Source organism: Talpa occidentalis, unplaced genomic scaffold (genome assembly GCF_014898055.3).
Source record: "Talpa occidentalis isolate TD23 unplaced genomic scaffold, MPIMG_talOcc4v2.1 talOcc4.12, whole genome shotgun sequence".
NCBI classification, from domain to species: domain Eukaryota; kingdom Metazoa; phylum Chordata; class Mammalia; order Eulipotyphla; family Talpidae; genus Talpa; species Talpa occidentalis.
Genome location: NW_023601212.1, coordinates 89,532,140 through 89,559,383, shown reverse-complemented (window position 1 = coordinate 89,559,383; position 27,244 = coordinate 89,532,140). Strand labels below are relative to the sequence as shown.

Below are 27,244 nucleotides of genomic sequence, written 5' to 3'. Positions count from 1 at the left end.
TGGAACACATTTTAAACAGCAGTTTCCAACAAACAGCACAGAATGCAGAAGCACACCATGCCGCATATATGGCACAAAGTATACTTGTTTACAGCATGAAAACCGAAACAAGAAGGCAGCCTGTCATGTCTTCAACGGGGAGCGTGTCTCTGGGTGACTCAAAGTTTTTGCCACTCTGCTCATACCTGGGAACAATCCTGAAAGTACCAAGAATATTGATTTGGGGATTTACAAGTGACTTTTATCAAGTAGGTGATTTTCAAGTCTGGAATCTGTGAGTAGTGAGTGTCAGCCTGACTGCTGTTTTTTTCTACCTGCCCTACTGACAGGGGAGTGGGGTGTGCAGAGAGGCTCACTGTCCATGTGTCCTGCAGGTGTGGAGCAGGGTCTGTCCCTCTGCCTGCTCAACCTGTGTGCTTAAGAGGCAGTGGAGTGTGGCTGTGTGCTGGCTGGCCCCTGCCGAGAGCTGGCTCTTGTTTAGGAAGTAGAGAATTGTGGACATTTAGGAAGTAGAGAATCTGATGCCATGAACCAGAGTGGTAGAGGTGGGGGTGGGGAAGTGGCAACCCAATTAAGCAAGGCTTGTTTTCATGAGGTGCAAGGATGTTCCACCCTGAGGTTTTCCAGGTAACTTGATATGACTCTCTTACAAACAGGTATGGGAATAATCTGGGAAGCACACGTATTCTGGATTTCTAAGCGAGAAGAGTGTAGTGATTCTGAGTCTAGAGCCACAATTTGCTGGATCTGAATCTTGCCTCTGTCGTGTATGACCTGTTTCCTGGGGCAAGTTACTTAACCTCTCTGCACCTCACTTTCCTCATCTGTAAAATGGGGATGCTGATAAACTTTGTTGAGTTGTTGGGAAGATTAAAGACATAGTGTTTAGAACAGTGCCTGATACATAAGACATGTATGGCCCATGATGATGATTTGGAAGCCATACTACTAGACCTGGTCGCATGTGTCCCCACCCCCAGTTCGGTGATTACCATGGAGGTTGGGCAGCTACAAACTTCTGGGTCTTTTCTGCTCTAGAGGGGCTGCCTGACTCACCTCTTGTGCTCACGCACATGACATCTAAATAGAAGGGCTCCTTCCTCTTAGCATTAGCTTAATTATAGGGGCTCCCTAGAAGGAGGTGTGGGGAGTGTGCTTTGAGAATCGATCCGCCACCCCCCAAAGCTGGCACTGGAACCTGAAAGAATCTCAAGTCCTTTTTCTTGCACTCAGTTTTGTTTCTGTGATTCTGCATGTCTAATCTTTCATCTCTAGATGGGTCCTATTACTTTTTTGTGTGTTTTCTCTGCCCTGGTTTGAGTTCCAAATGGCCTGTTTTAGTCTCTGTGGGTATCTGGCAGCCTCAGCAGGCTTCTCTGAATTATATAACTGAAGTTTTGTGTTTTCTGTCCCTTACTGGGGGTTCTTTTTGTGCAATAATTTGCCTCTTAGGGTCCTAGAATTTTCTTTGGGATCCCCTAGGGTTTCCTTATAAATATTTTTTCCCTGCCATATTTTACTTCTTTGAAATAATTCTTTCCCATTGCAGAAGCAATGCATATTCATTACAGAACACGGCAAAATGCAGAGAAAGCAAATAATGTCACCACCTTGCCACTACCTTGGTGTGTGTCCTGCTCTCTCTGTCTTGTTCTCTCACACGTAAATGGGGTCATGGTGACATGGGGTACCACCTGCTTTTCAATTCGGATTTAATCACTGTTTTTTTCATGTGACTTAGTCTTCATTTGTGGCTTGACCACCCTTACCTCTCAGGTGCCTGAGGATGGTCTGTGAGGGTGTTTGCATTTTTCACTATTAGAAGCAGCACTCGAATAATAAGCTTCTGATCAGTTTCCTGTGCCTGCATCCCTAATTAGGTCCTCAGATCAGATTCCTGGAAGGCTTCAGTAGTGACGTTACAAGGAGCATTACCTTCTTCTCTTGAGCTCCCTTGATGCTCATGGGGGCCTGGCCCATGACTCTCTACATCCACCCTCCCAAGGTGAGTGTCAAGGACTGGAGAGGGCAGTGAATAAGGCCCTGTGTTAACTCTTTTTCTCCTGGCCCAGTTCTCCTCATTTGCAATCCCTTTAACTGATTAGCTTAATTATAGCATAACAGATTTTAGTTATAGTTTTCCTCTCTGTTCTCTGGCACAGGTGGAAATTTTATTGCATTAAAATATTACATTTTTTGGGCCTCCTTGGTGGCACAAGAGGTTAAGTCTCAGCACTATGAAGCTATCCACAGCCACTGCAGCACTAGTTCAATCCCCATCCAAGGAGCTACACACATGGCACAGCAGACCTCTCCGGACTCGCCCGCTGCTCCCCTCAGCAGTGTATTTCTGTCAATCTGCCTGTTCTGTTCCCCAGTCTGTCTCTTGTGAATCCTCTCACCCCTCACACCTCTGGCCTGTATCCCAGTTCTTGTACATATAAATAAATACATCTTTTTAAAAAATTACAATTTTTTATAGTAACAACAAAACCTGAAGTTTACCATGTTAACTATTTGGTTTTTTTTTTTTTTTTTTTTTTTTTTGGTGTACAGGACATTTGTGTGAGCACTAGGTCTCCATATTTTCTTTTTTTTTTTTTTTAAAGATCATTTATTTATTTATACAAGCCCTGGGTACAGTCAGAAGCGCGGGAGGATGAGAGAATTCACCAGAGCCAGAGCGGGGAGCAGAGCAGGCAGAAGGACCAAAGTACACTGCTGAGGGGAGCAGCGGGCGGCAGGGGAGGTCTGCGCGCCATGTGGGACCCTCCTCTGGTGGCCGGGGAGCAGCCCGGGATTGAACTGGCGCTGCAGAGGCTGCGGGCAGCTTCACAACCCAGCACCGCTGCACCACCGGGGAGGCCCTCCATATTTTCTTCATCTTGCCAATTTGAAACTGTATCCATTGAATCAACTCCTCATCTCCCACTCCTGTCCCTCAGCCCCTGGCAACTACCCTTGAGCTTTGTGTTTCTATGGGTTTGATATTTAGATACCTCACATAATTGGCATCATACAGCATTTGTCTTTTTGTGACTGGCTCATTTCCCTTAGCATAATGTACTCAATTTTCATCCCATGTTGTAGCAAATGTCAGGATTTCTTCCCTTTTAAAGGTTGAGTAATATTCCATTTTATATATATACTGATTTTGCTTATTCGTTCATCCATCTTGAGTTGCTTCTGCTGTTTGGCTGTTGTGAATTATGCTGCTGTGAACAAGGGTGTGCAAATATCTCTTTGAGACCCTGCTTTCATTTCTTTTGGGTCTATGCCCAGAAGTGGAGATTTACTAGAAATGGAAGGGTCTTGGGCAGATTCTTCTAGACGATCTGGCCGCTAGTTGCTCCTCCTCAGCTCCAGCTGACACATCCACTTGCTCACTTGGTATTCTCTGGGCACCAACCTTGTTCCAGTGCTCAGGTGAGGCTCTGGAGACAGAATGGCTAAGACATATCTCTGCCCTCATGGAACTGATACTCCAGCAAGAGGACAGACAAATGCAAGGCAGCAGTAGGAAAAAAACAGGATGAGCTCAATTTGTGATAAATATCTTGAAGGCATCAAGTCAGGAGGAGGTCACAGAGGGTAGGAAAGATCTTCCTACCAAGTGACATGTGACCTGACAACCACAAGATGGGAGGGAGCTGGCCATGCAGAATTAGGGAAAGTGTCCATGCAGGGCCCTGCGATGAGTGATGTAGAGGCCAGGAGGAGGAGACCAGCTTGGCATGTTCATGCCACTGGGTACAGGAGGTGTGGGGTAGAGGAGCAGGGTGTGGGCAGGGGTTGACCACATAGGGCCTCGAGGCCAGGATAACAAGCTTCTGTGTTGAGTACTATAGGGGACACCTGGAGGGTTTTAGGTGAGGGAGGGGAATGGAAAGGATCTGATTTGTATTTAGAACGTCTCCCATGGACTGTTGAGCGGAGCATAGATGGGGCATCAAGTATGGAAAGGGGAAGATGAGTCAGGAGACAGCTGCAGACATCTGGGTGAGAGGTGGGGACAGAGACATGATGCATTTGGAAAGACATGGGCAGATCTGGGAGTTGAAAGGACTTGCTGGTGGGTCAGATGGTAAGTAGTGAAGGGGAATGAACACACAAAACAGCTACATCTAGTACACTTTACATATGACATCTTGAACTTTGTATCAACCCATAGCAACACTTTCTAGGTCAGTGCTGTCCAATAGAAAAATAACATGAGTCATAAATACAAATATAACCTGAGCCACACGTGCCACTTAACATTTTCTGAAGAACCACATTAAAAACATCAGAAGAAACAGGCAAAATTAATTTTGATATGTTTTTTGTTAAGTCTGTATATCCCTAATATTATTGTGTCAGCATGCAAACACATTATGAATGGAGTATTTCACTTGTATTTTTCATAGTAAGTTTTCAAAATTTGGTATGTATTTTTTTAAAGATTCATTTTTATTTATTTATGCATACAAGAACTGGGGTATAGGCCAGAGGTGCGGGGGTTGAGAGGGTTCACCAGAGACACAGTGGGGAGCAGAACAGGTGGATCTACTGAAATATACTGCTGAGGGGAGCAGTGGGCGAGGCAGGAGAGGTCTGCTGCGCCTTGTGGGTCAGCTCGTCGAACTCATGCTGCAGTGGCTGGCCATAGCTTGATAGTGCTGAGACTTAACCCCTGTGCCACCAGGGAGACCCAAAATTTGGTATGTTTTTTACACTTTCAGAATGTCTCAATTTGAAGTAACAGCATCTCAAGGACAGGAGTGACAGCAATGTTAGGCAGGGAAGCAGAGCTCAGGGAGTGTAAGTTACTTACTCAAGGTCACAGAATTGGATCTAAACCCTGATTTGCCTCTGGCTCTGGTACTGTGCTCACCATGCCCAACCCAGCGGCTAAGGCCTTCTCAATGTGAGCTCATCCCAGGCCCCCTAGTCTGTCCCCACATCACATGCATGCAGACTGGGAAGTAACATTTGCCATTTATTACAGTTTCATTTCCAAAACAGATGTCCTTTTTGCAAACTTTACTTCAAATGTGAACTTTTGCTTTGCCTTCCCCTTTCAATTTCTGTTTGACCACCACATCCTGAGGACCCTGGGAACTTGGGAACCTCTTCTTTCAGGCAGTCCCTTTGCACATGGGCTCATTCATTCATTCAGAAAAGTGATCATCTATTAGGGTAGAGACTAGGTGCAGAGGTTTGGGGATTGGACAAACCTGGGTTTCAGTCTAGTTGATGGATGAATGATTTGGGACAAGTTATTTAATTTCTCTGAGCATCAGTTTCCTCATCAGCAAAATAGAAAAAATAATGTTACCTACCTGTCAGGGAGTTGATGTGAAGCTTATGTGTAGAGTATCCCTCAAAGGCATCAATACTCACAACAATGATGCTCTTGTTATGATTATTGATGCTCATATAAGCTGCTTTGTGCCAGGCACTGCCCCAGAGAGGTTGACCTGTGCACACTTATTATTTCCTTAGTAGTGAAATTTACTAATTATTATGCTTTTCTACCAGCCCAGTCAATCCTGTGTTTCTTGTGCAGACTGGAGATTCTGAGGTTTTCTACCACTTTCCTCAGTTTCCCTGCCCCTTCTCACACTCCGGCTTCACTCTCAACTCCGTCACCCATGCAGCCTGTTCCCCCTCAGTGTGAACCTGTTTCCACGCTGGATTCCTTTTTATTTATATTTATTTATTTATTTTTAAAAAAGATTTATTTAGTTATGCGTACAAGAACTGGTGGATGCAGGCCAGAGGTGCAGGGGTTGAGAGGATTCACCAGAGACAGAGTGGGGAACAGAACTGGCAGATCGACTGAGGTACACTGCTGAAGGGAGCAGCAGGTGAGTCAGGAGAGGTCTGCTGCGCCATGTGGGTTGCTCCCTGGCTGGGGATTGAACTTGTGCTGCAGAGGCTGTGGGTTGCTTCATAGTGCTGTGCTTAACCCCTTGCGCCACCAGGAAGGCCCTGGATTCCTTTTTAAACAGGAAATGAAAACCTCGTTGTGCTGGGAAATACGTCTTTTAGACACCAGGGAGCTGGTGGGGAAATATTTTTGGGGTGTCTTTCTGGAATCCTTAAAACCTGCTGAGCCCACCCCACATTGACCCTGTAGTGAATAGACCTGGTCTCAGTGTTCTTCTACCCCAGCATCAGAGGCCTGAGGAGCACCATGGAGCACGATACTCTTAACAGTAACAGTCGCTGGCTTTCATTGACTGACTGGCATTTGCTGTTACCACTGCATCTGTTTTCTCTTTTAATCCTCAAACCAACCCTTTGAGAAAAGTGTGTCATTGTTACCAGATTAGAGATGGGGAAACTGAAGTGCTAAGAGGTTGATAGATTTGCTTATGGTCCCCAGCTAGGATTCGAAACTAAGTCTTACATAGATGCGTCCCTGACCGCCATCTTTGCTGTTTGTTGGCATTTGACTGGCTCTGCTGAATGAGTCTGTGGATCTGACTCGTAGGTGGATCAAGGCTTCTCTGGACAGGGCCTTCTTGGATGTATTCTCCCCCTTGCTCCTGTTATTCTATTGAATCAGAAGCTCTGGGCTGTGTCAGAGTGAGGGTCATTGTGAGGGCTGGGGACGTGACATGTTATGGGTGAGAGGAGTTCTTGGCCCCATGAGGCGCCCAGTAAAGGATTGTCATTGTCCTGGCCATTGTTTTTCTCTTCATGCACCTCATGTTCTATCCTGTCTTTTCTCTACCTAGAGTGTCCCACAGAGTCCACCTTCCTGCATCCCCATTCTCTGCCTTACTCAGTTCTCTGTCATCTTGGACTTTAGGGAACGAAGTTTCTGTTCTGTCTGGGGGTCCCTGGGTCCACAGACATTCTTTTGCTCCTTTCCAAGATAGCTCTGGAACTAATTTCCAACCCCCAAGGCATCACACAGGCTTCTAGAGTGGCCAACAGGCAGTGGCCTTGATGGATTCTCCACCCTGAAGGTGGCAGGCCCGATGGCTGGCTGTTGTGTGGCCATAGCCCTTATCTCCACAGCTGAGACCCAAGCATCTTCCCAGACCCAGTTTTTTCTTGAGCAACCCTGAATCCTTCAGTTAACTCTAAGAATCCCACTTGCTTTGCTTTCCTGTCCCTTTTCTTTAGGCACCAGGCCCTTCTCCATTCTCCTAGCCTGGTCGTGGCAAGGCCTATTTAGAGAATAACTTCAAGCAGGTCCTTTCTTCTTGGTGGGTATTGTGTCCTTGCCAGCAAGACCCTTGTTCAGTTCAACCTGCCTCTTAAGAAGGGTGCAGAGTACGAGTGGCTTTTGAGGTTGTTGAGTTGGTGAGAGGCATGGGTGGAAGGCACAGCGTGGCTTAGCTGAAGGCAGCTCTGTCCAGTCTCTTTGAATGGACCTGATGGCTTCATGAGTGGGAAGCCAGGCCCTCCTCTGGGGGGTGATGGACTCTCAGGAGCTGGAGCAGGAGCAGGCCACCGGAGCTGGCTGCCTTGGAGGTAGGACATTCAACATTATTTTTCTCTAGTTTCTTTCTTCAGGAAGCTGAATGCTGCTCACTAACTATTTCCCATTTTAAGTGTGTGCTGCTATCAGGGAAGGGGAAATCCTCAAAACCCACCACTCTGACTCAAGTGCTATTGGTTTGGCCCTAACTGCCAGTTTTGTACCCACCCCCTAGTCATGTCTGCTTTTTGTAACCACAGCCTGTCTGGGCCATCCCTGTGGGCCTGGGCTTGGTTAGCTGTAAGAATTTGAACTCTCCATCTGCCAGGAGGGGGTTTCTGTGGGGGGACTGGGTAGCAGGCTTGTGGTTACAAGATAGCTGGAAGGGTTTCATTGGCAGACACACACACATACTGCATCTGATGGAGGTCTCTGGCCTTGCGTCTAGAATCCTGTGATAGCTTCTCCAAAGCTGGTACTGTTGAGACTGTAAATGGTGATATTATTGGATCGCCAAGGCTGGTAGGATGGACATGAGCCTTGTAAGTGTGTGAGTCCCCTTCTGCTGGCGGAAAACGAATTGAGTTCTCTTATTTTTTTTATTATATTTAATTGAGGTAATATCGGTTTATACCATTGTTTAACATAAACTCTTTTTGTATGTGCTTATCATTGAGTGGTGACGTTATGCATGATTGTGTGTATGTGTGTGTGTGTTTGTGTGTGTGTGTATGACCGTTGGTGCACGCATCTCTGCTCTTCTTTTTTTTTCCCCCATTGAGCTTGGGTATTAGATACTATTTTTGAAAATAATAAAAAAATATAACTAAGGGGAAGACACTCTCTTGGAAATTTCCCAGAGTATGTTACCCAATTTCCTATCTTGGGCATATCTCTAGGAAGCATAAGGATTTGTCAGGGGTTATTATTAATATTTTTTTCTAGAATCCCCAGTTCAAAAAAGGATGAGGCATGCTTTTTTTTTATATACAAGAACTGGGGTGCAGGCCAGAAGTCCAGAGGTTGAGAGGATTCACCAGAGACAGAGTAGGGAGCAGAAAAGGTGGATCTACTGAAATATACTGCTGGGCGGAGCATCGGGCGAGAAAGGAGAGGTCTGCTTCTCCATGTGGGTCAGCTCCCTGGCTGGGGATCCAACTCAGGCCATAGTGGTGATAGCACTGAGACTTAACCTTTGGGCCACCAGGGAGGTCTGAAGCATAGCATTTTTAGTTAGAGTAACTGGTCAGTTGGGGTGATTTCAGCTCTCGATTCAGTGCCCAGTTGCAAGGAACTATGTTGTTTGGTAGGATGATGAACATCTTAATGGAGCCATTTGTGAGTGAGGACACACTGTGTCTGCCCATCATAGTGACCCAAGAAGGGAGCTTCCACCAAAGATGGCACAGAGATTTTGCAGGCTCTGACCAGAAGGGAATTTGTCAGTGTTTAGCTTGGCTGGCATCCCACAACCTACCTTCTCATACAGTTAGAATCCTTTCCAGTGTAATGTGTGAAAACCACAGGCCCCCAGCCCACGCCTCCCAGGGCTGTATCACCAACAGCTCTCAAGTGTGTGTAAATTGGGAGACGGCTGGATCGCACATCTCCCTGTGACATTTGCTGAAACAAATGTCTGTTAATAAGTGGCACGATTCCCTTGGTCTCAGTGATAAAGATGTACCTGTTACTGGGAGCCCTTGGGAGGAGACCTTTGATGAGGACCTCAACACTCATTTTAATGAGCGGTAGACAGTTGTGTTGGGAAAGCTTACTTTTCTCCCCGCTAGGTCTCAATAAGAATGTTGTGAATTCTGCATTTATATTTCTAGGGTTTTTTTTTTTTTTTTTTTTTTGGTTTAGTTTTGTCTGTTCCTTTGTGGTTTTTTTTTTGTTGTTGTTGGGGAAGTGGGAGGGGGCACAATCAGTGGTCTAAGGTAAAGGACTTTGGGGGCTTGGATGGTGGGGGTGAGGTGGTAACCCACCTGACAAGGTGTGAACCTGTTCCCCTAAATCATATAGTGTTATAAACCAATATTATCTCAATTAAGGGGGGATTAAGAATGTTGTGAAACAGCACCCCCTTTGCCCTTCTGTGCTGGCTGTCCCAGACTTTAAAGACTGACAACATGGTTGGTTAAAAGAATTGTTTCTTCTGGATGCCATAGAGCTGATTCGGTGGATTAAATTATTTTAAGGTCACGAGCTTTAATTTTTACTTCAGTGAATCTCAAACCTTGTATTGCCAAGCTTCAGAGCTCTTATCATAAGGGATGAGCATATTATTTACATTAGTAAAAAACTACCTTAAATATATTTATTTAAAATATACTGACTATTTTAAACACATATGTTGTGTTTCTGATATGATTTATCCATTAGAACGTTCTTACTCCTATTTATCCACTCTTCGTGTGGAACCCCATGGGCCAGTAGGAGGATAGTTTTGTTTTATAGCTATTGAGTGTCTGCTGGTTTGCAGCACTGAACAAAAGAAGAAACTTTCCATTCTTAGGGGAATTTAGCACAGCTGAGGGGATGTCATGGGCCCGTTGTTCAGGGGAGGAAAAGATGGCCCAGAGAGATGAAACGAATTCTTACATTCAGAATTGAGTTAGCATCAGAATTAGACTATTGCTCACGTTTTCAGATCTCAGCCTGTCACCTACCTCAAGTCCTTGCTCCTGTTGACTAATGTGAAGGGAACCATCTTATTAAGTCCTTATTAGCTCAGCAGGATTGGGAATCTCTCTTCCTTGATCACTTAGTCTATGCAGTGAAATTGCAATGGCCCTTGTGCATATTTTTAAAATATGAGCTGTCTGATGGAGCGTGACAGGAGCTGTCCTTGGGCCTAGGCTGTGCTTGCTCTTTGGATAACTCTCCACCAGCCTCCATCTGATTCTCTGCTCTTCCCCTGAAAGGGACTCAGAAAACCCGCATGAAGTGTAAATAAAGGGAAAGATAAGGTGGGGGCATGAGCGGGGGAGCCTGGAGGACAGACTGAGACTTGAAGAGTAGCAGGGAGTCAGGAAATCTCTCTGGATTGGGAGTCAATAAATTATTCTTGGTGTGAGGCCTTTGCCAGCAACATGGCGGTCTGTTCCATGCCTTGCTGTTTGCTTTTCCCAGCTGGGCTGACAAGGATTTTCTAACATCCATGCCAGCATTTCTCAGTAGTGTCCTTCAGGGCTCGGAGTGTTCCAGGTTCAGCCCCCCGAGAGGTCCAGGGACTGTTGACGAACCTTGCCTTATGATCAAGGCAGAAAATATGAAAAGCACAGAAAAAAAAATCATGTTCCAAGATCATCACTGCTGATATTTTTATGTCATTCCAGTATTTTTTCAGGCATATAAATATATGTACTTATTTTCCTTTCTTTTTTACAAAATAGTTTCATACCCTAATACTGTTTTACAGTTTTTTTTTTTTTCACTAAATGGTGTATTGCAAATATTTGTCCCATCAAATCTTTTTCTAGAAGGGATTTTAAATACTGTCTACATTTTCATTGAATGGGTACCACATTACCTAAACCCATTACTTAAGCAGCCCCTATTACTGAATACAAACACTGTCTTTATGCTGGTTATTTCTGAGTCTTTCCTAAGGATACGTTCCTGTATTAGTTAGCTTTTGCTGTGTAACAAAACATCCCACAGCTTAGAGGTGTAAAACAACCTTTTGAGCTCTGCTGGTCTGCACTTAAGGCCAGTTCTTTTGGGCTGGGCTGGGCTGGGTAGAGTTGGGTTAGGCTGGCTCATGCATTTGTAATCAGCTGCTGGACTGCTTGGGAAGATTGTGGTATTGCATCTTCCGGCCGGCCAGCCAGCCAGCCAGCCAGCCAGCCAGCCTTGTTTATGTCACATGGCTGTTAGATTGGCAAAACGGGCCCTGATGCACAAAGATTTTTAAGTTTATGCTTGGTGAAGTTTGCCTCTGTCTCGTAGACCAACACACACCCAGAGCTAACCTATCAGAGCACCTGCCTATACCGTCATTACAGTCAACTCATCACAATTCTTCCAATTGGAATTTCTGAGTCAGAGTGTGGTCTTTGATGCCAGATTGCTGTGCGGAAAGGTTGTAACTAATTTATACACTCACTGAGAGTACATGCTTTCCAAATTATCTTGATCACTAGTTCTTTTTTTTTTTTTAGGTTGGGCTCCCTAAGAAGCCAGCACATTTATTGACGCTTGTTCATGTCCCTCAGGTCCTGCAGGTTTCTTGGGCTCATTTCTTGTGGGGGAAGGAGACCCAGCCAAGGCAGTACAGGCTGTAGGCGGTGCCCCCCGTAACCAGCAGCATAGTCAGTCGGTACAGGATGTTGTCGGCTCCTCCGCCCTTCAAGTGCACTGGAAGGTCATTGTCCGCCTGGAAGAGTTTCTTTTTCTCCACCACTCTGTTCGCCATGTGAGTGCGGGCGGTCGAGCTGAAGGCATGAAACAGTGCCTGGGAGACCCGCTGGACCCTCATTCTGCAACCTCCTCTTTGGACGGTCACCTGCCCTCTCCCTTGATCACTAGTTCTAATCACTGCTTTAACTTTCTTGCAGAAAAAAGCATTGTTGCTTAAAAAATATCTGTGCTCAGAGCAAAACTCAGCAATCATGTCTACCTGTATTACTATACCCTTCCTCAGTGCTTGATTCATTCTGGCATTGTTTTTGTTTTTTTTTTTTTTTTCCACCACTGTGTTATTGGGTTAAGTTTATTCACATTATTTTTAGAATCTCTAAGCCTATAATTATTAGTGAAATTGGTCTGTAGTTTACTTTTTTGGTTTGCTATCTTTGACAAGCTCTTGCTGTTTTCATAAAAACATCTGGGAAACCTACATTATATTCTTGTTTTTTAATACATGGGAAGAATTTAAATGGCAAAGTATTTATAATGATTTTTAAAAGTTTGAGCAAATTTGCTATACCTCGCTAGTACAACCACCTTTGAGATTTAGTGCTTTTTCTGGGATTAGTTATTTGACAATTTTTCCAATTTATTTTGTGATCATGGATGTAATTCCAAATATGTTATGTTTTCCCAAGGATAGCCACTTAATTGAATTTCTAATTTATTACCATATATTTGCCTCTACATGCTGATTGTATATATATTTTTTCTGTAGCAACTTGAAAAAGTGATTTGGAAAATCTTGCCATCTGCAGTTTTGTACCTTTTCTCATTTTTACTGAGAGGTTCCTATTTTTGTTTTTGAAATTTTTCTTGATGAGCTTTGCCAGAGTTACTATTTAATTTCCCCCTTAAATAGCCATCCTTTAAATTTATCCTTCCATTCTGTTTCTTGATGTATTAATTCCTGTTCCAGTCTCCAATCTTTTCTTGGTTTTATGATTTCTTCCTGGTTTCTTGCTAAATGCTTTTTTATACCTTTAATTATATCTACCGCTTTGTCAAAGATTGGATGGAATGAGAATCTTCCCCACTATGATAGGGAGGTGTTTCCAACACATTTCTGTCTTTTTAAAAACAAATTTTACTTGATATATTTTGAATGTGTTTTGTGTTGAAGCATCAGAGTTTTGTCCAGTCTTCAGTGTGAAGTTAGACACATCTGAGCTCAAGTCTTTCTTGGCTGCTTCTAGCAAAGGGTGGGCCTATTTTATATTCTCCTAAAAGCTTGGTGACAGTAATGCCAGTGTAACTTCTTTTTGATACTTCAATGATATAGTCAATGAAAGGTACTTAAGACAGTGCCAGGAAAGTGGAATATAAACTGCTGTTGTTTTATTAGTATTGATTTATTACAAATACAACACACCCATCTTTGTCCTATGTAATATTTTCATACTTTAAATTGTATTTATCTGATGTTAATATTTCCACTTATGGTGACTTGGGAAAGGAAATTGCCTTATTCTAATACTGCTTCCATCAAACTCTTTAAAAATATTTAATGATGAGCTTTTGAATTAAAGGAATATATGTAAACATAGGCTCCTAAGTAAAAGGTTGGTCAGGGCATCTGAAGGCCAGATGGAATGTTCTCTATCCATCCATCCATCCATCCACCCACCCATCCATCATCCTTCCATGCATCATCCATCTATCCATCCATCCATCCATCCATCCATCCATGTGTCATCCATCTACCCACCCATCCATCATCCATCCATCCATGCACTGTCCATCCATGCATCCATCCATCCACCCATCCATCGATCCACCCATCCATGCATCATCCACCCATCCATCCATTCATCATCCCTGCATCCATCCATCCATCCCTGCATCCATCCATCCATCCATCCATCCATCCATCCATCCATCTCCATTCATCATCCATCCATCAACCCATGCATCATTCACCCATCCACCCATCCCTCCAAAAACACCCAGTGCCTCCTACGTGCAAGGTGTTGGTCATGTAAATAACACATATAAATAGCATATACAGCCTAGATGTGTAAACAGAATGGAGGAGACCTGAGGATAAAGCTTGATGCTTCTGCTAGAGTGGGATGGACCAGAGTGGGTGGGGAGGTATGTGTGGTGCGCTCTGCAGAACCCTAAGCAGGGAGGGGGGTGGTGGGAAAGAGCCGAGACCAACTCTTGCCAGATGGCTCTCTCTTCCCCCTGAAGGAAGTGGGGACTTCGTGCTGCGATATGATACACAAGAACAGCGTTTCCTGTGGGTTTGCAAGGGCATTTTGAATCTAAAGTCTACAGCTTGTTGATGTGTGAAAAATTTTTTTTCTTTTTCAGACTTTGTGAAGGGATAATCAGGCCAATTTTATAAGTATGGAAAAAAGGTACTTGGGGTGAATTTAAATGCACACATCCTGTTGGGTGGTGCCTTCACCAAACACAGTACCCCGTATTGGGGATCCTCCTTGGTACCTGCTGTTGGTTCATCCAGCCATCCCTGAAATCTCACATCCTCTAGTCCCTGGAACTGACCAATTTTCTGCAGTTGACCAGATTCTGACACTGGTTCCTGTTCGATTTAGCCAAGAACCTTACTTCTTCAATTGTGAGATGAGAAAGGGATTGGATTACTTGATCTCTTAAGATTCTGCCTGTCTTTAAGGTCCAGTCATTTGCTTATTCAGTTACTCTTCCGCCTTTCCTTCCTCCCTCTTTGCTCTCTCTCGTCCCCTCCCTTCTGGCTTTCCTTCCATCCATATATTTTGCCAATGTTTAAATGAGTGCTTTCCGTGTGCCAGGTACTGTGCTAGATGGTTACCCAATGGTGAGCACGTGACACATAGTTCCTATCTCATGGAGCTTACAATTTAATTGGAGAGACAGACAGACAAACAATTACACAGATAACAATATAATTACAGTTACAATTAATGCTATAAATACGAATAGGGTAGATGAGAATGTGCATCAAGGTGGCCTGTCTTATTTTGAACTTTAGGGAAGTCTTTCTAGGCTAAGTGAAGATAGGCAGAAAAGCATTCCAGGCAGAAGACATAGCCTGTGCAAAGGTCCTGAGGTAGAAGGGAGCATGGCAGTATTAAGGAAGGTCAAAATTCATAAAAAAATATAATAAAGTAATAATAGTTGTTGCTTGATGAGACCTGTAGTCTACCAGGCACTCTGCAGCTCTTAACTGTGTGATCTCGATCAAGTCATTTAACCTCCTTGTGTCTTAGATAGTAAAATGGGGTGATACTTACTGCACTTACTCCTTTGGGTTTTTTTTTTTTTTTTTTTTGTGGGACGCTTGCCGGTGGCCGGGGATCGAACTGGTGCTGCAGAGGCTGCGGGCAGCCTCGCAACCCAGCGCTCAACCGCTGCGCCACCAGGGGAGGCCCTCTTTTGGGTTGTTTTGAGGAGTTGATGAAGTAATGTCTACAATGTCCTTAGCCCTTTGCCAGAACCAGGGTAAGTGTCCAGAGGATATTACTGTTCTTTTTGTGAATGGTGTTGGGTGAGAAGGAGTTCTCTGTAGGGCCCAGGGCTTGTCCTTGGTCCTGTGGACTATCCTTTGTTGGGGGGGTCACTCTTGGAGTTTTTGCAGAAGTGGAAGTCTGCCACTCAGCACAGCCAAGCATGTGAAACAACTGCTCCCCTGTCTGTTTGCAAGGAGGAAGGAGGGGGTGGTGATGTCAGCCATGAGTTGGCCTTCAAGCAGGGACAATTGGCTGTTGGCCTTTGCAACATTGGCTGGCATTGCAGAGGGCATGGAAGGTCAAGGGCAATAACTATCAAAGAACAGACGGCCCAGAGGAAAAGCATGTTCTACTCATTATCAGTTGTAAGACCCAAACACGTCCTGTTATTTCACTGTTGGGAAGACGTTTCTCCCAAATCTCTCTGCTGAGAACCAGGGCCCTTTCTCTGGTTACAAATATCAAATATAAACTCATGGGGGTAAACAGAATGATGGACCTTCTCAGCATTCAGAAAGCTCCAGCACCCAACTGTATGTGCCTGTGTGTGTATGTGCATGTAAATATTTGAATAAGCTTTGTAAATTACTTTTGTTCTTTTGTAATTATTTATCTGTAAGCTTCTTTATATTATTCAGAATGGACAGAAAAGAAAATAAAGAAGGCACAGCTTTTCCTTGATAGGACTCCAAGCATTTGCCTGTGTCTGGAGACATTTTGTTTGTCACAAGTGGTGGGATGGGGGGGGGTTGCTGCTGAACTGGTGGGTGGAGCCAGGGATTCTGTTGCACATCCTATCAGGCACAGGGCTACTAGACAAGACAAAATGGTCTTGTCCAAAATGCCAGTGTGCTGGGTCGCACGACCCTCATCTTTATCTATCAAATTGCAATTTTATAAAGCCAGTTGGTCAGGGCTGGATTGATTAATCGGTTTATAGGGCATTGAGTTTTGTGTGTGTGTGTGTATATATATATCTAGGTTACTCTTTGTTTTTTGAAGATTTATTATTTATTTATTTATGCATACAAGAACTGGGGTGTAAGCCAGAGGTATGGTGGGTTGAGAGGATTCACCAGAGATGGAGTAGGGAGCAGAACAGGTGGATCGACTGAAACACACTGCTGAGGGGAGCAGCGGGCGAGACAGGAGAGGTCTGCTGCACCATATGGGTCAGCCCCCTGGCCGGTATTGAACTCATGGTGCAGTGGCTGTCAGTAGCTTCATAGTGCTGAGACTTAACACCTTGCACCGCTAGGGAGGCCCCTGAGTTGCTCTTAATTGATACCACTTCCTTTTTTTCCTTTTCTTAGGTGTTTTGATTTATCTATGATCAATGAGCATAGTTTGCTCTGCAGTTTTTATGCAAAGTTAGAAGTCCTGTAGACACAAGGTTTACAGTAGCTGTAAACCTGCTCCTGCCCCTAGACCCTCGATTCCCCTCTCTGGACGCCACAGTCATAGTTTTGCATGTATTCATAAAGAGCTCTTCCACCTCTGAATTTTTATTATGCTCTTTATACATTAGAAGTCCGTATGCATGTTTGTTTGTTTGTTGCTGTTTTTCTTAAAAACTTTGCAGCACGTGTAGAGCTGCCTCATTCATGGCTTCAGCCCCACACCGTTCCCGTCCATGGTGCCCCTGTGGCCTCCTGTTGATGGCATCAGGATCTTTCCAGTCTTTTGCTCTAACTAATAACCCTGCAGTGAATATCCTTGACACATGTGCAGACACATCTGTCCCCCAGTATCCTGAAAGTGGAACTGCTGGGTAGAAAAGACCTGTGCCTTTTTTTTTTTTTTAAAAAAAAGATTTATTTATTTATGTATACAAGAACTGGGGTATGGGCCAAAGGTGTGGAGGGTGAGAGGATTCACTAGAGACAGAGTGGGGAACAGAACAGGCAGACTGACGGAAATACACTAATGAGGGGAGCAGCGGGCGAGTCATGAGAGGTCTGCTGCTCCATGTGGGCAGCTCCCTGGCCGGGGATCGAACTCGTGCTGCAGAGGCTGTGGACAGCTTTATAGGTTGCGTCTTAACCCCTTCGCTCCATCAGGGAGGTCCGACCTATGCCTTTTAAACCTGACTCAAGATTACTGCCTGATCCTGAATCCTGTGCCTTCCCCACATACCCATTTCTAGTCCTTGATACCTCTCTCTGGGGTTCCTGAGCTGCAAGGGGCACCTCTATTTCTTGCCCCGTCCTTGTGGGAACTGGTTCCTCCAATCTCCAAGATGAACTATTTTTTTTCCTTATCAAAATGCAATTCCCAAATATGGTCTGAAAATATAAATTGTGTCTGCCATTCTGAGGCTGGAAGATTTGGAGGTATAATTTTTCCAAATTGCTTAACGTTTCATACGGCGCAGCAAGAACCTCTCTCCCAGCAGCCTATCCTTCCTGATCGATCACACCCGCCCCCTGCCCCTGTGGGCTTCTTCCTAAGGGTAAGTAGAAGGCATGGGTTCTCTTGCTGAAAAAAATCGTTAACTCCATGGGGGCGCCTGCTGCTTGATTGGGAGTATGTCGGCATTTAGAGCCTGCTGGCTGCAATCTCACTATGCAGACTGGAAGTTGTGGGGTGTCTTTATCTGCAGGAAACAGCTCAGAGCGGAAGGGGAGTGAGAGTAGATGGATAGAGGAGGGAATCAGAAGAGGAGGAAGCCGTGGGAGAAATGTCTTCTTTTGGAGACAGGCACTGCAGGTTCCTGCTGCCCATCTCTTTGGAATGCCAAGTAGGAATTAAATGGGAAGTTGGGTTGCTTCTGCTAGATCTGCCCAGGAACCAGCCTGATTGAGTTTCTGGAATTGGAGAGTCTTGTCTGAGCTTGTGAGAGACCTCAAACCCTTAAGTCTCTCTCATAGGAATTGGCTGGCTGTGGCCGCTTTTCTGAGGTCCCAAAGGGAAGCTTTCCCTGGTGCTGGAGAGCAAAAAACCCTCCATCCTGGCAAATACGTTCTCTTCCCGTAGCTGATGCATAGAGATGCCGTGACAGTGTGGGTGTCTTGTTTATTGCATTTCCCAGCTCCTGCCATGGAACCTGGTACTCAGTAGGCACTCAGTAAATACTCATTGAAAATGGAGGAATCTTGATGGCATATGTAGGTCCTGGCGTGCTGGGATTTAGACTTGATTTTAGCGCATCGCCTGTTGATAAACAGCTTCACAGAGCAGAGGGAGTGCACTGGGGGCTAAGGGCAGGGCTCTGAACTGTGTGGCTGAGATAGGTTCTTTCTGAAACTTGGGTTCTCTGTCGGTGAGGGAAAAAAACCTGAGGAGGTAGTGAGAACTGTTAGCCTCTATCTTTAAAAAAAAAAAAATCTTTTTACTTTGGAGTACTTTTATTTTAAGAATTATTTCTTTATTGTAAGACTTTCATTTGTCTTATTTTTGTGTAAAAGAACTAGGGTACAGGCCAGAGGTGCGGGGTGGGAGGTGACAGGATTCACCAGAGACAGAGTGGGGAGCAGAACAGGTGGATCTACTGAAATACACTGCTGAGGGGAGCCAGCACGGGAGACAGGAGAGGTCTGCTGTGCCATGTGGGTCAGCTCCCTGGCCGGGGATCGAACTCAGGCCACTTTGACCGAGGCTGTGGTAGTGCTGAGACTTTAACCCCTAGGCCACCCGGGAGGCCCTATTTTGGAATACTTTTAGAAAGTTGCAAAGTTAATCAGAGTTCCCAAACATGGCACCCTAGTTTCCCCCATGTGACTATGGCACATGGACCCCTGCTGTCCTGCAGGGTAGTCAGAAATCATTCCAGAACTCACCAGTGTCATCACCTCGAGTTTTAACAACAACCATGAAATGGTAACAACATCAGTGGTAGCCGTGGAGGTTAGCAAGTCGATAGTTAACCACAGCGTCCTCCGAGGCACTGTTGTTGGATGCCCATTTCACAGGCAGGGGAACTGAGGCACAGCCGTCTGGGCAGAGATCACACAGCTGCCTCTAGTGAGGACTGGAAGGTTTCAGATTCTCCCTCTTCAGTATTTTCTGCACTATGACAGTAGTAGCCACAGCCTCCTGACAGCGCTGTGCTCAGGGACTGGACTGAAAGCTTGATGTGGATTATTTCTGAGCCCTCTTCCCTCAGAGAGGTGTGGGGAAGAGCACCTTTGTTATCCTACTTAGGGCAAAAAATACATGAACCCAAGGTTTTGTGAGTAGGAGCAGGAAGGGTGGGGAAGAGAGAGAGAGAGAAAAGGAAAGAAGAGATTTTTTTTTTTTTAAAGGATAAATACAAGCACTGGGTACAGTCAGAAGCGCAAGAGGGTGAGAGAATTCACCAGAGCCAGAGCAGGGAGCAGAGCAGGCAGAAGGACGAAGTACACTGCTGAGGGGGGCAGCGGGCGGCAGGAGGGGTCTGCGTGCCATGTGGGACCCGCCTCTGGTGGCCGGGAGCAGCCGGAGATCGATCGAACCGGTGCTGCAGAGGCTGTGGGTGGCTTCGCAACCCAGCGCTCAACCGCTGCGCCACCGGGGAGGCCTGGAAAGAAGAGATTCTATTGGTTTCTACTGTGGCTTTTTTCCATTTGTAGTTGCACAGGTCCCTTCTGTACACCTGGGCATTGGTTTTGCCCCCTCATCTCTCTCCCAGCAGCTTCAGAGCTACTCAAAGCTCGATCAACATGTAAGCAGTCAGAAGAGACTTAATTTTGAGAGTTAAAAAAAGGTCAATTAATTAGCAAGCACAAGCTTCGGGACTTTTAGCTGGTGCTGCCCTGGGTCTTGTTGCTAGCTGGGCAGGGAAGGGGGTGTAAGAGCAAAACTGCCCATGTGGGTTTGGGATGGGAGGAGAAGAAAGTAGGGGCTGAAGAGACCCTGGATGCGCCCGGGATTGGCAGCTAAACTTGAATCATTTTCTAACCAGGGTCTTGATTAGCATGTGGTTCCCTCTGCCTGAAACACTTCTGTCTTCAAATGCCAAACTCTTGCTCTTCACTCTCAACTTTAAATGTTCCTCCAGCTTAAATGTCCCCTCCTAAAACAGGCCTTTGCTGACATTCTGAGATTCCTCCTGGAAAGCAATTAGACTGCAAGCTTCACGAGGGTCAGGATCTGTTTGTCCTGATTGTTGCTGCCGGTAACAGTGCTTTGTGCCTGTAAGTCCTTATTACTTTTTTGTTGAATAAACACCTGGCTGGACTGTTTCCAGTCATTGTCGCGTCTGCCCTAGAACTTACGCCGTCACCATTAGCTGGTCTCTTTCCTTGTCGAGGGTCAGAGCTGCTCATGAACATGAAGTGAGCTCCATGAGGACAGGACGGGGTGTGTCTGTCTTGTTCACCCTCCAGAACCTGCAACAGGGAGTGAGTTCTGCGGTCAGATCATCTGGCTTCCCCCTCCAAGCCTTCTACTTACCAGCTGTGTGCTCCTCGTCATTGGCTGAGCTGCTCTCTGCCTCAGTTTTCACAGATTGTCCAAAAGGAATAATAATAGCATCTTGGAAGCTGACCTGAGATCTGAGGCGTGGGTGTGGGGGAAAGAAGTTCCAACGGGAGGGAAGAGCACAAGGGGTGGTGGGGATGGATCCCAGGTGCTGTGGTGGTGGGAGAACCACAGGGACTCAGGAGGGGAGACATCAAACACTGTAAAAAGTGATGGATGATATAAGAAAATAAATAAATAAATTTATTTTAAAAAGAAATAATAATAATAATAGCGTCTGTTTCCTGGGGTTGTGATAATTCGAGTACCCAGTGTATTATAAATGTTATGTAAATATCAGTTGTTGTTAATGCTCAAAAATATTTGGAATGTGAAGTTTGAGGGAATCATAACTCAAATACACTTCCCCTCTTGAAGCGGTAAAATCTTCCTTTAGAGACAAGAAAGGACAGATGGAGCTGATCTGAGAGGTCAGAGAGATCTTGAAACCCTGCTTTTAAGAACCGGGACATTTTATTTCTCTGTTCTCTTGGAAAAGACTGGCGTGTAGCATGCGTGGTGTTTCTTTTTCCTCACTGCTGCCTCCATTTCTTCCTTTGCATTGGGCTGTTTAAAAAAAATTTAAAGCAGCTCGGAATCTTGCTTGCTAACTTGCTGCTGGGGTGTGGGATGCAGCACTTCCATTTAGAGAAGCAGCCGGTCCTGGAATGCGCTGGGCTGACTCAGGGCCCAGCTGCCAGGAATGCACTTTGCAGCTCATGCCCGACTGGAGGGAGCTTGGCTGTATGGGATTTCTTCTCTCTTCTTACTCATATGTGTCAGTTTAAAACATAATAATAAACAATCCATAGATCTGGTCATGATTCCCGACTGTTCAATACATTAAGAGCATGAGAAGGAAATCCCTTTCTCTAGCTGGGTGCTCAGTTAAATCTGAAGCTCAGATAAACAGGGAATACATTTTTTAGTGTTAGTATGTCCTAAATATGCCATAGGGCAGCTTAGATGAGAAAATTATTCATGGTTCACATGAAATTCATTATTTAAATAGGTGTCTTTTTCTTTTCTCTTTTGTCAAATGTGACAATCCAAAGGTTCTCCTATTACCTGTTTCCGTCTAGTAATTTCCCAAGCATTCACAACCCATGCATGCTGTGATGGATTTGCTCCTGATAGAATCTCCAGGACCTAGAACAATGCCTAGCACATTGTAGGGGCCTAAGAAATATTGGTTGGAGGATGGACTGAAAATGCATTTATCCATTTCTGCACTTATGCATTTAGTATATACCCTGTCTCATATGTAGCTTTCCTTTTAATAATGTCCTATGGGGGTTGATACTTGAGCTGCCTTTTCTATTTTTAAGAGTTTCACAGTATTCTCTTTTATGGAAGATGATGTATTTAACCAATCCCCCGGTGATGGGCATTAGCATTGCTCATAATCTTTTGCTATTACAACAATACGGTAATGAACATTACCATATATATTTACCTGCATCGGTTTGGCCACATGTGCAAAATCTTTGTTAAGGCAGCATGATGGTCCTGGGCCACTTGCCTAGACCTGGTGTCCACAAATAGGAGCTGTGTCAGCCTCCCTTTGCAGATGGGAACTTGGTCACCTCCAGGGCATCCTTGTTTCACCAAAGGGAGAGGTGGGCCCGCCCATTGAGGCTGTAGCAGCTCCTGGACCACAGAGATCCTCAACTCAGTAGAAGAGGGGAGGGCTGCTGTACCATTAGGGTTCTCACCGCTTGTGGGGTGGGTGTGCCCTGCCACCTGTATTCAAAGCAGTTAATAAATGTATTAATCATTCATGTAAGGACATATTAATAAATGATCCCCACTGGGATCACGTGGACAAAGGATGGATTGCTGCTGCTGAATTGCTTTGCATGCTGGGTCTGCTCCTACTTTTACCAGACAACTTGTTCCCATCTCCTTATCAGCACAGGATATTACTAAACTTTTTCATCTTGTCAACCTCATCAGTGGAAATTGCTATCTCCCTGGGTATCTCATCTTAATTTGCCTTGCTTTGCTTATGAGAACCTTTTTATGTTTGAAAGCTCTTTGTTTTTCTTTCTGTGAACTGCCTCATCTTTTGCCTGGTTTTCTACTTTTTTATTGATTTTAACAGGTTTTTATTTATTAAAGAACATGTCTCTTTGCCTGCCATATGTTTTATATGTAAGTATATAAATTATATGTTTTACTTTGAAAAAAATTAGGTCATTATGGAATTTTTTTACTCTGTAGATATTTAATTTTTTTGAAGATTTATTTATTTATGCATATAAGAACTGCAGTACAGGCCAGAGGCGCCTGGGCAGGTATGTGTGTGTGAGAGGAGTCACCAGAGACAGAGTGGAGAACAGAACAGGCATACTGACCCAAGTACACTGCTGAGGGGAGCAGCAGGCGAGACAGGAGAGGTCTGCTGTACCATGTGGGTAGCTCCCTGGTCGGGGATAGAACTCTTGCTACAGTGGCTGCGGATAGCTTCATAGTGCTGTGCTTAACCCCATGCGCCACCAGAGAGGCCCAATATTTAAATATTCTTAAATAGTCTGATTTATGGGTCTTCCTTTCATGTGTTCTGCATTTTCTGCCTTGCTTAGAAAGGTCTCCCCTTCAACGAGATTATAGAGCAATTCTCCCATATTTTCTTTTACTACTTTAACATTTTTTTTTTGCATTTAAATCTTTAATCCATCTGGAATTTATTTTGGTTTTAGGAGGGAGGTGAGGATCTAGCTTTATTTTCTACCAGATGGCCAGCCAGTTGTCCCAATACCATTTATTGAATAATCCATTGCTTCCCACAGAATTGAAATGCCACCTTTATCATACATTAAATTGTGGAGGAGGGATTTTGTACTCTCTTCAGAGCCAGTGAGAGCCTTCAGAGCCAGTGAGGCAGCAAGGACCTTAGGGGGTTTCAGCTGAGTAGAGGCAGAGTCCCCCACCTCCAGGAGGGCCTGGAGCCAAGGTCCACAATAGTTTATCTAAGCAGAAATACTGTGTGTGGGCTTGTGGGGGCCCTGGGACAGGGGCAAGGTGGAGGAAGGGGAAAGTGAGTTCCCTGTGCTGGGAGGGGTTTGAACAATTTCTTAGTCTGGCATGTTTGACCTTTTGACCTGGAAAAAGGTTGGGGACTTATTGGGGACTGTCCTGTGCATTATAGGATTTCAGCAGCAGCCTTGACCTCACCCACTAGACACTGATCAACCCTCGTCCCCAGCTGGACAATCAAAAATGTCTCCAAACGTTGTTGTAGCATGTGGCAGTACTTCATTCCTTTTTGTGGCTGAAAAATATTCCATTGTACAAATAGATCACATTTTGTTTATCCATCCATTTGTTGATGGACATTTGGGTGGTCCCCACCCTTTGGCTCTTGTGAATGATGGCTTCATGAACATTCAGGTACAATTTTTGTGGGCACACATTTTTAATTTTTGGGCATTTACTGAGGAGAGGAATGGCTGGGTCATATGATTTACGTTCTATGTTTCACTCTTTCAGACCATTTCCTTTTTACAAACGTAAGTTAAAAAAGTTCTTTGGGGCCTCCCTGGTGGCGCAGCGGTTGAGTGCTGGGTTGCGAAGCTGCCCGCAGCCTCTGTGGCGCCGGTTCGATCCCCGGCTGCTCCCCGGCCACCGGAGGAGGGTCCCACATGGCGCGCAGACCTCTCCTGCCGCCCGCTGCTCCCCTCAGCAGTGTACTTCGGTCCTTCTGCCTGCTCTGCTCCCCGCTCTGGCTCTGGTGAATTCTCTCACCCTCCCGCGCTTCTGACTGTACCCAGTGCATGTATAAACAAAAACAAAACAAAACAAACAAATAAATAAATAAAAAAAAAAAATGCCTCTTAAAAAAAAAAATAAGTTCTTTGGGCCTCCCTGGTGGTGCAAGGGATTAAGCACTGCACTATGAAGCAATCTGTAGGCTCTGCGGCACGAATTGGATCCCCAGCCGGCCAGGGAGAAACCCACGTGGTGAGGCAGACCTCTCCTGTCTCGCCCGCTGCTCCCCTCAGCAGTATATTTCAGTCAGTCTGCCTGTTCTGCTCCCTGCTCTGTCTCTGGTGAATCCTCTCACCCCCCACATCTCTGGCCTGTACCCCAGCTCTTGCATGCATAAAAATAAATCTTTTTTTAAAAAAGTAAGTTCTTTAAAAAAAAAAACTATTAATAGTATTGTAAATGGTAGATGGAAATGACAGCTGTCATGAAGGTGGTGTGTAATAATGGGGGGGGGGTTCACATGGCCACCCTCCGTGGACTGCTTCCACTGCCACTATGGTCTTTATGTCCCTCCATTCCCCGGAGGCTCACTGCAGCCAGGCTGACCTTCCCATTGGCCCCAACGAGCTCTCCTTCCTTGAAGAAGATGGTCTGGGTTGTCTTCCTCCTTGTATTCCCCAAGGAGACAGATGTCACAGAACCCACCTTTTGCCTAGACTCTGCATTGCATTTTCCTCTTAGTGGTGACTGATGGCTTTGTTGGTGAATCTTTTCCTTCTACTGTAACTTACTTGAAGGCAGGGTCTGTGTTTGACAGGTCTGTGGTCCCCTCATGGTGCAGCTTTGCTTGATTGGTCGTTGATGGGCACTCGCTGAGGTGACCTTCCTGGGAGCCTGCCCTTGACCTGGAGCCAGCTCCCAGGAGTGTTGCTGCTTCTATTGACTTGTGGTTTAGTCTTTGGTTGGCTTATCCAGAGTTTGTTTTGTCCTAGGAGAGTGAGGGTGGAGTGTGTGTTAGTGAAGCTTGGCTGCAAGTAACAGACACCAACACAAGCAGCTAAATCTAGAAGAGGGATGTAGTGTAGGAATACGGTGAGTTGCCTGGGTCCCAGGGGGAAGATCTGAGCTGAAGGAAGAGAAGAGAACTGGCACCCAGAAGACTATTAGGGCTCTCCAGCCCTCCTCTTTCCTTGTCCTTGTCGATATTCATTATTGTTGCCTCTCCGCACCTGCTTTCCTTGCTCCGTATTTTACCTGTAGGGTGGGAGATATGTCTCATAGCTATCTGGTGACATCCCCTTGAATCTCAGCCTCCGTTCTAAAGTCTATGAAAGGATATGATTGACCCAGGTAAGATCTGATGGCCAGTGAGTTTGGGCAGGGTTGAAGCATCTACTGGAAGCTCCTAGATCCTTCTCTTTGTCATTCATCTTGAAATTCCTGCCTGGTGACTTTCTAGCTTTGTACCCTGTGGAATGGAAAGGAAACTTTGGTCTCTGCTCATGGGGGCACTTGCTGCTCTCTGAGCTCCCCCTTTGTGCCACGTGCCTGGGGGGCAGGGATGGCCCACTCTGCATACCTGTTGTGGGTGTACACGGAGGTACACCCAAGCCTTCAAGCCTGGTCACTTCATCTGCAACCCCATTGGCCTTTGTGGATTTGACCACAGTGACTCCTGCTCTCATTACCTTTATAGAAGATCCTGGCTCATCGGTCATGATCATAAAGCTCTGGTTTGAATGGGATGCCTGGCAAGGTTTAGGGGAAGCAGGATGGTGTCATGGCCCTGACCATGGACTCCAGAGTGAGCCTTGCTGCTGCCTCTGGACACTGCCACAGAGCTGGGCATCCCTGGCACATCAGTGAACTTCTCTGGACCTCACTTCCTTGATCCCTAAATGGGGATGGTAATAGCACCCACCTCACAGCCCCTTTGGGAAGTTTACATGAGTCAAGACATGTACAGCGAGCCCAACACCTTTGGGCTTGCTTCGTCCCCAGCTGGTTTCGCTGGCTCAGGTCGGGCCTGGCCTCTAGGGGAAGCAGAGGGCAGGAGCCTCCTTGTCTGTCCTCTCTTGGTTCACTTCAACTCCCAGTGGCCCACGCTGTGACACTCCCTGGGCCTCAACTCTGGATTCTACATTTGGTTTGAGAACCATTAACTGGGACAAATTGGGGCCAGGCAGGTCAAGTATTTGGGCTCTTTCCTCTTCTCAGTCGCTTTGTCTTTAACAAGACTGATATGAACCACCCACGAAGCCCCTCTGAATGGCCCTTCTCTGACTGTGACCTCAGAAACTCGTTGTGGGCCTGTTTGCTTTGTGTTAGAAAATAGCAGGTGCGGTCGGCAGCCTCTCTCCCTGCCCCCTCCTGTCAGCCCCAATCTCTGGAGGCCCCTTAGACTAATGCAGTTTTAATGAATACACATTACTGTTTACATGGCTGAAATGAGAGCCTGGCTGCTTATTTTATGCCGAGTTTTATGGCTCTGCCTTTTGAAATCCTGCGGCTCTTGCTCGGCTTTTGGCCACAGGGCTGTTTCCTGGAGGGGCCGCCTGCCCTCCTCCAAATAAGGTCTTCCCCGAGAGTCCCGGGTGGTAGGAGCCGCTGCCTTGCCTAGGAAGGAGTGGCGTTTGTGGAGCAAAAGCTTCAAGATGGATTCTTCACTTTTTCTCAATTTAAAAATATGTTTAAATATTCTCAAATGCTTGCCTATTCCAGAACAATTAGAAAATGAAGCTATACCAAGAGAAGAAAATAAAAATCATCCATGAGTCCACTCAAGAAGAAAAAACCCAACTATTAACATTAT

General features: G+C 45.5%; 2 protein-coding genes across 4 annotated transcripts in view; one reads left to right on the top strand and one right to left on the bottom strand.

Moving 5' to 3' along the window:
* PRKCB (protein kinase C beta) overlaps positions 1–27,244 on the top strand; it is a 283,543-nt gene that overhangs the window by 35,252 nt on the left and 221,047 nt on the right. Inside the window, exon 1 of one of the 3 annotated variants that reach the window (XM_037507406.2) lies at positions 15,735–15,815. The exons of the other annotated variants lie outside the window; for them this stretch is intronic. Coding sequence (XP_037363303.1) covers positions 15,758–15,815 — 58 coding nt within the window. The 5' untranslated portion in view covers positions 15,735–15,757. Of the gene's footprint in view, positions 1–15,734; positions 15,816–27,244 lie in introns of those variants that run through there. 3 annotated transcript variants of the gene reach the window in all.
* Positions 11,611–11,907, bottom strand: LOC119241820 (cytochrome c oxidase subunit 7A1, mitochondrial-like). The gene has a single exon (XM_037507408.2). It carries the CDS (start codon positions 11,895–11,897, stop codon positions 11,655–11,657), a length of 243 nt encoding a protein of 80 aa, XP_037363305.1. The 5' UTR covers positions 11,898–11,907; the 3' UTR covers positions 11,611–11,654.

Excerpts from the sequence above, each read along its gene's own strand:
- LOC119241820 (XM_037507408.2), bottom strand. The coding sequence starts at position 11,897 with ATGAGGGTCCAGCGGGTCTCCCAGGCACTGTTTCATGCCTTCAGCTCG.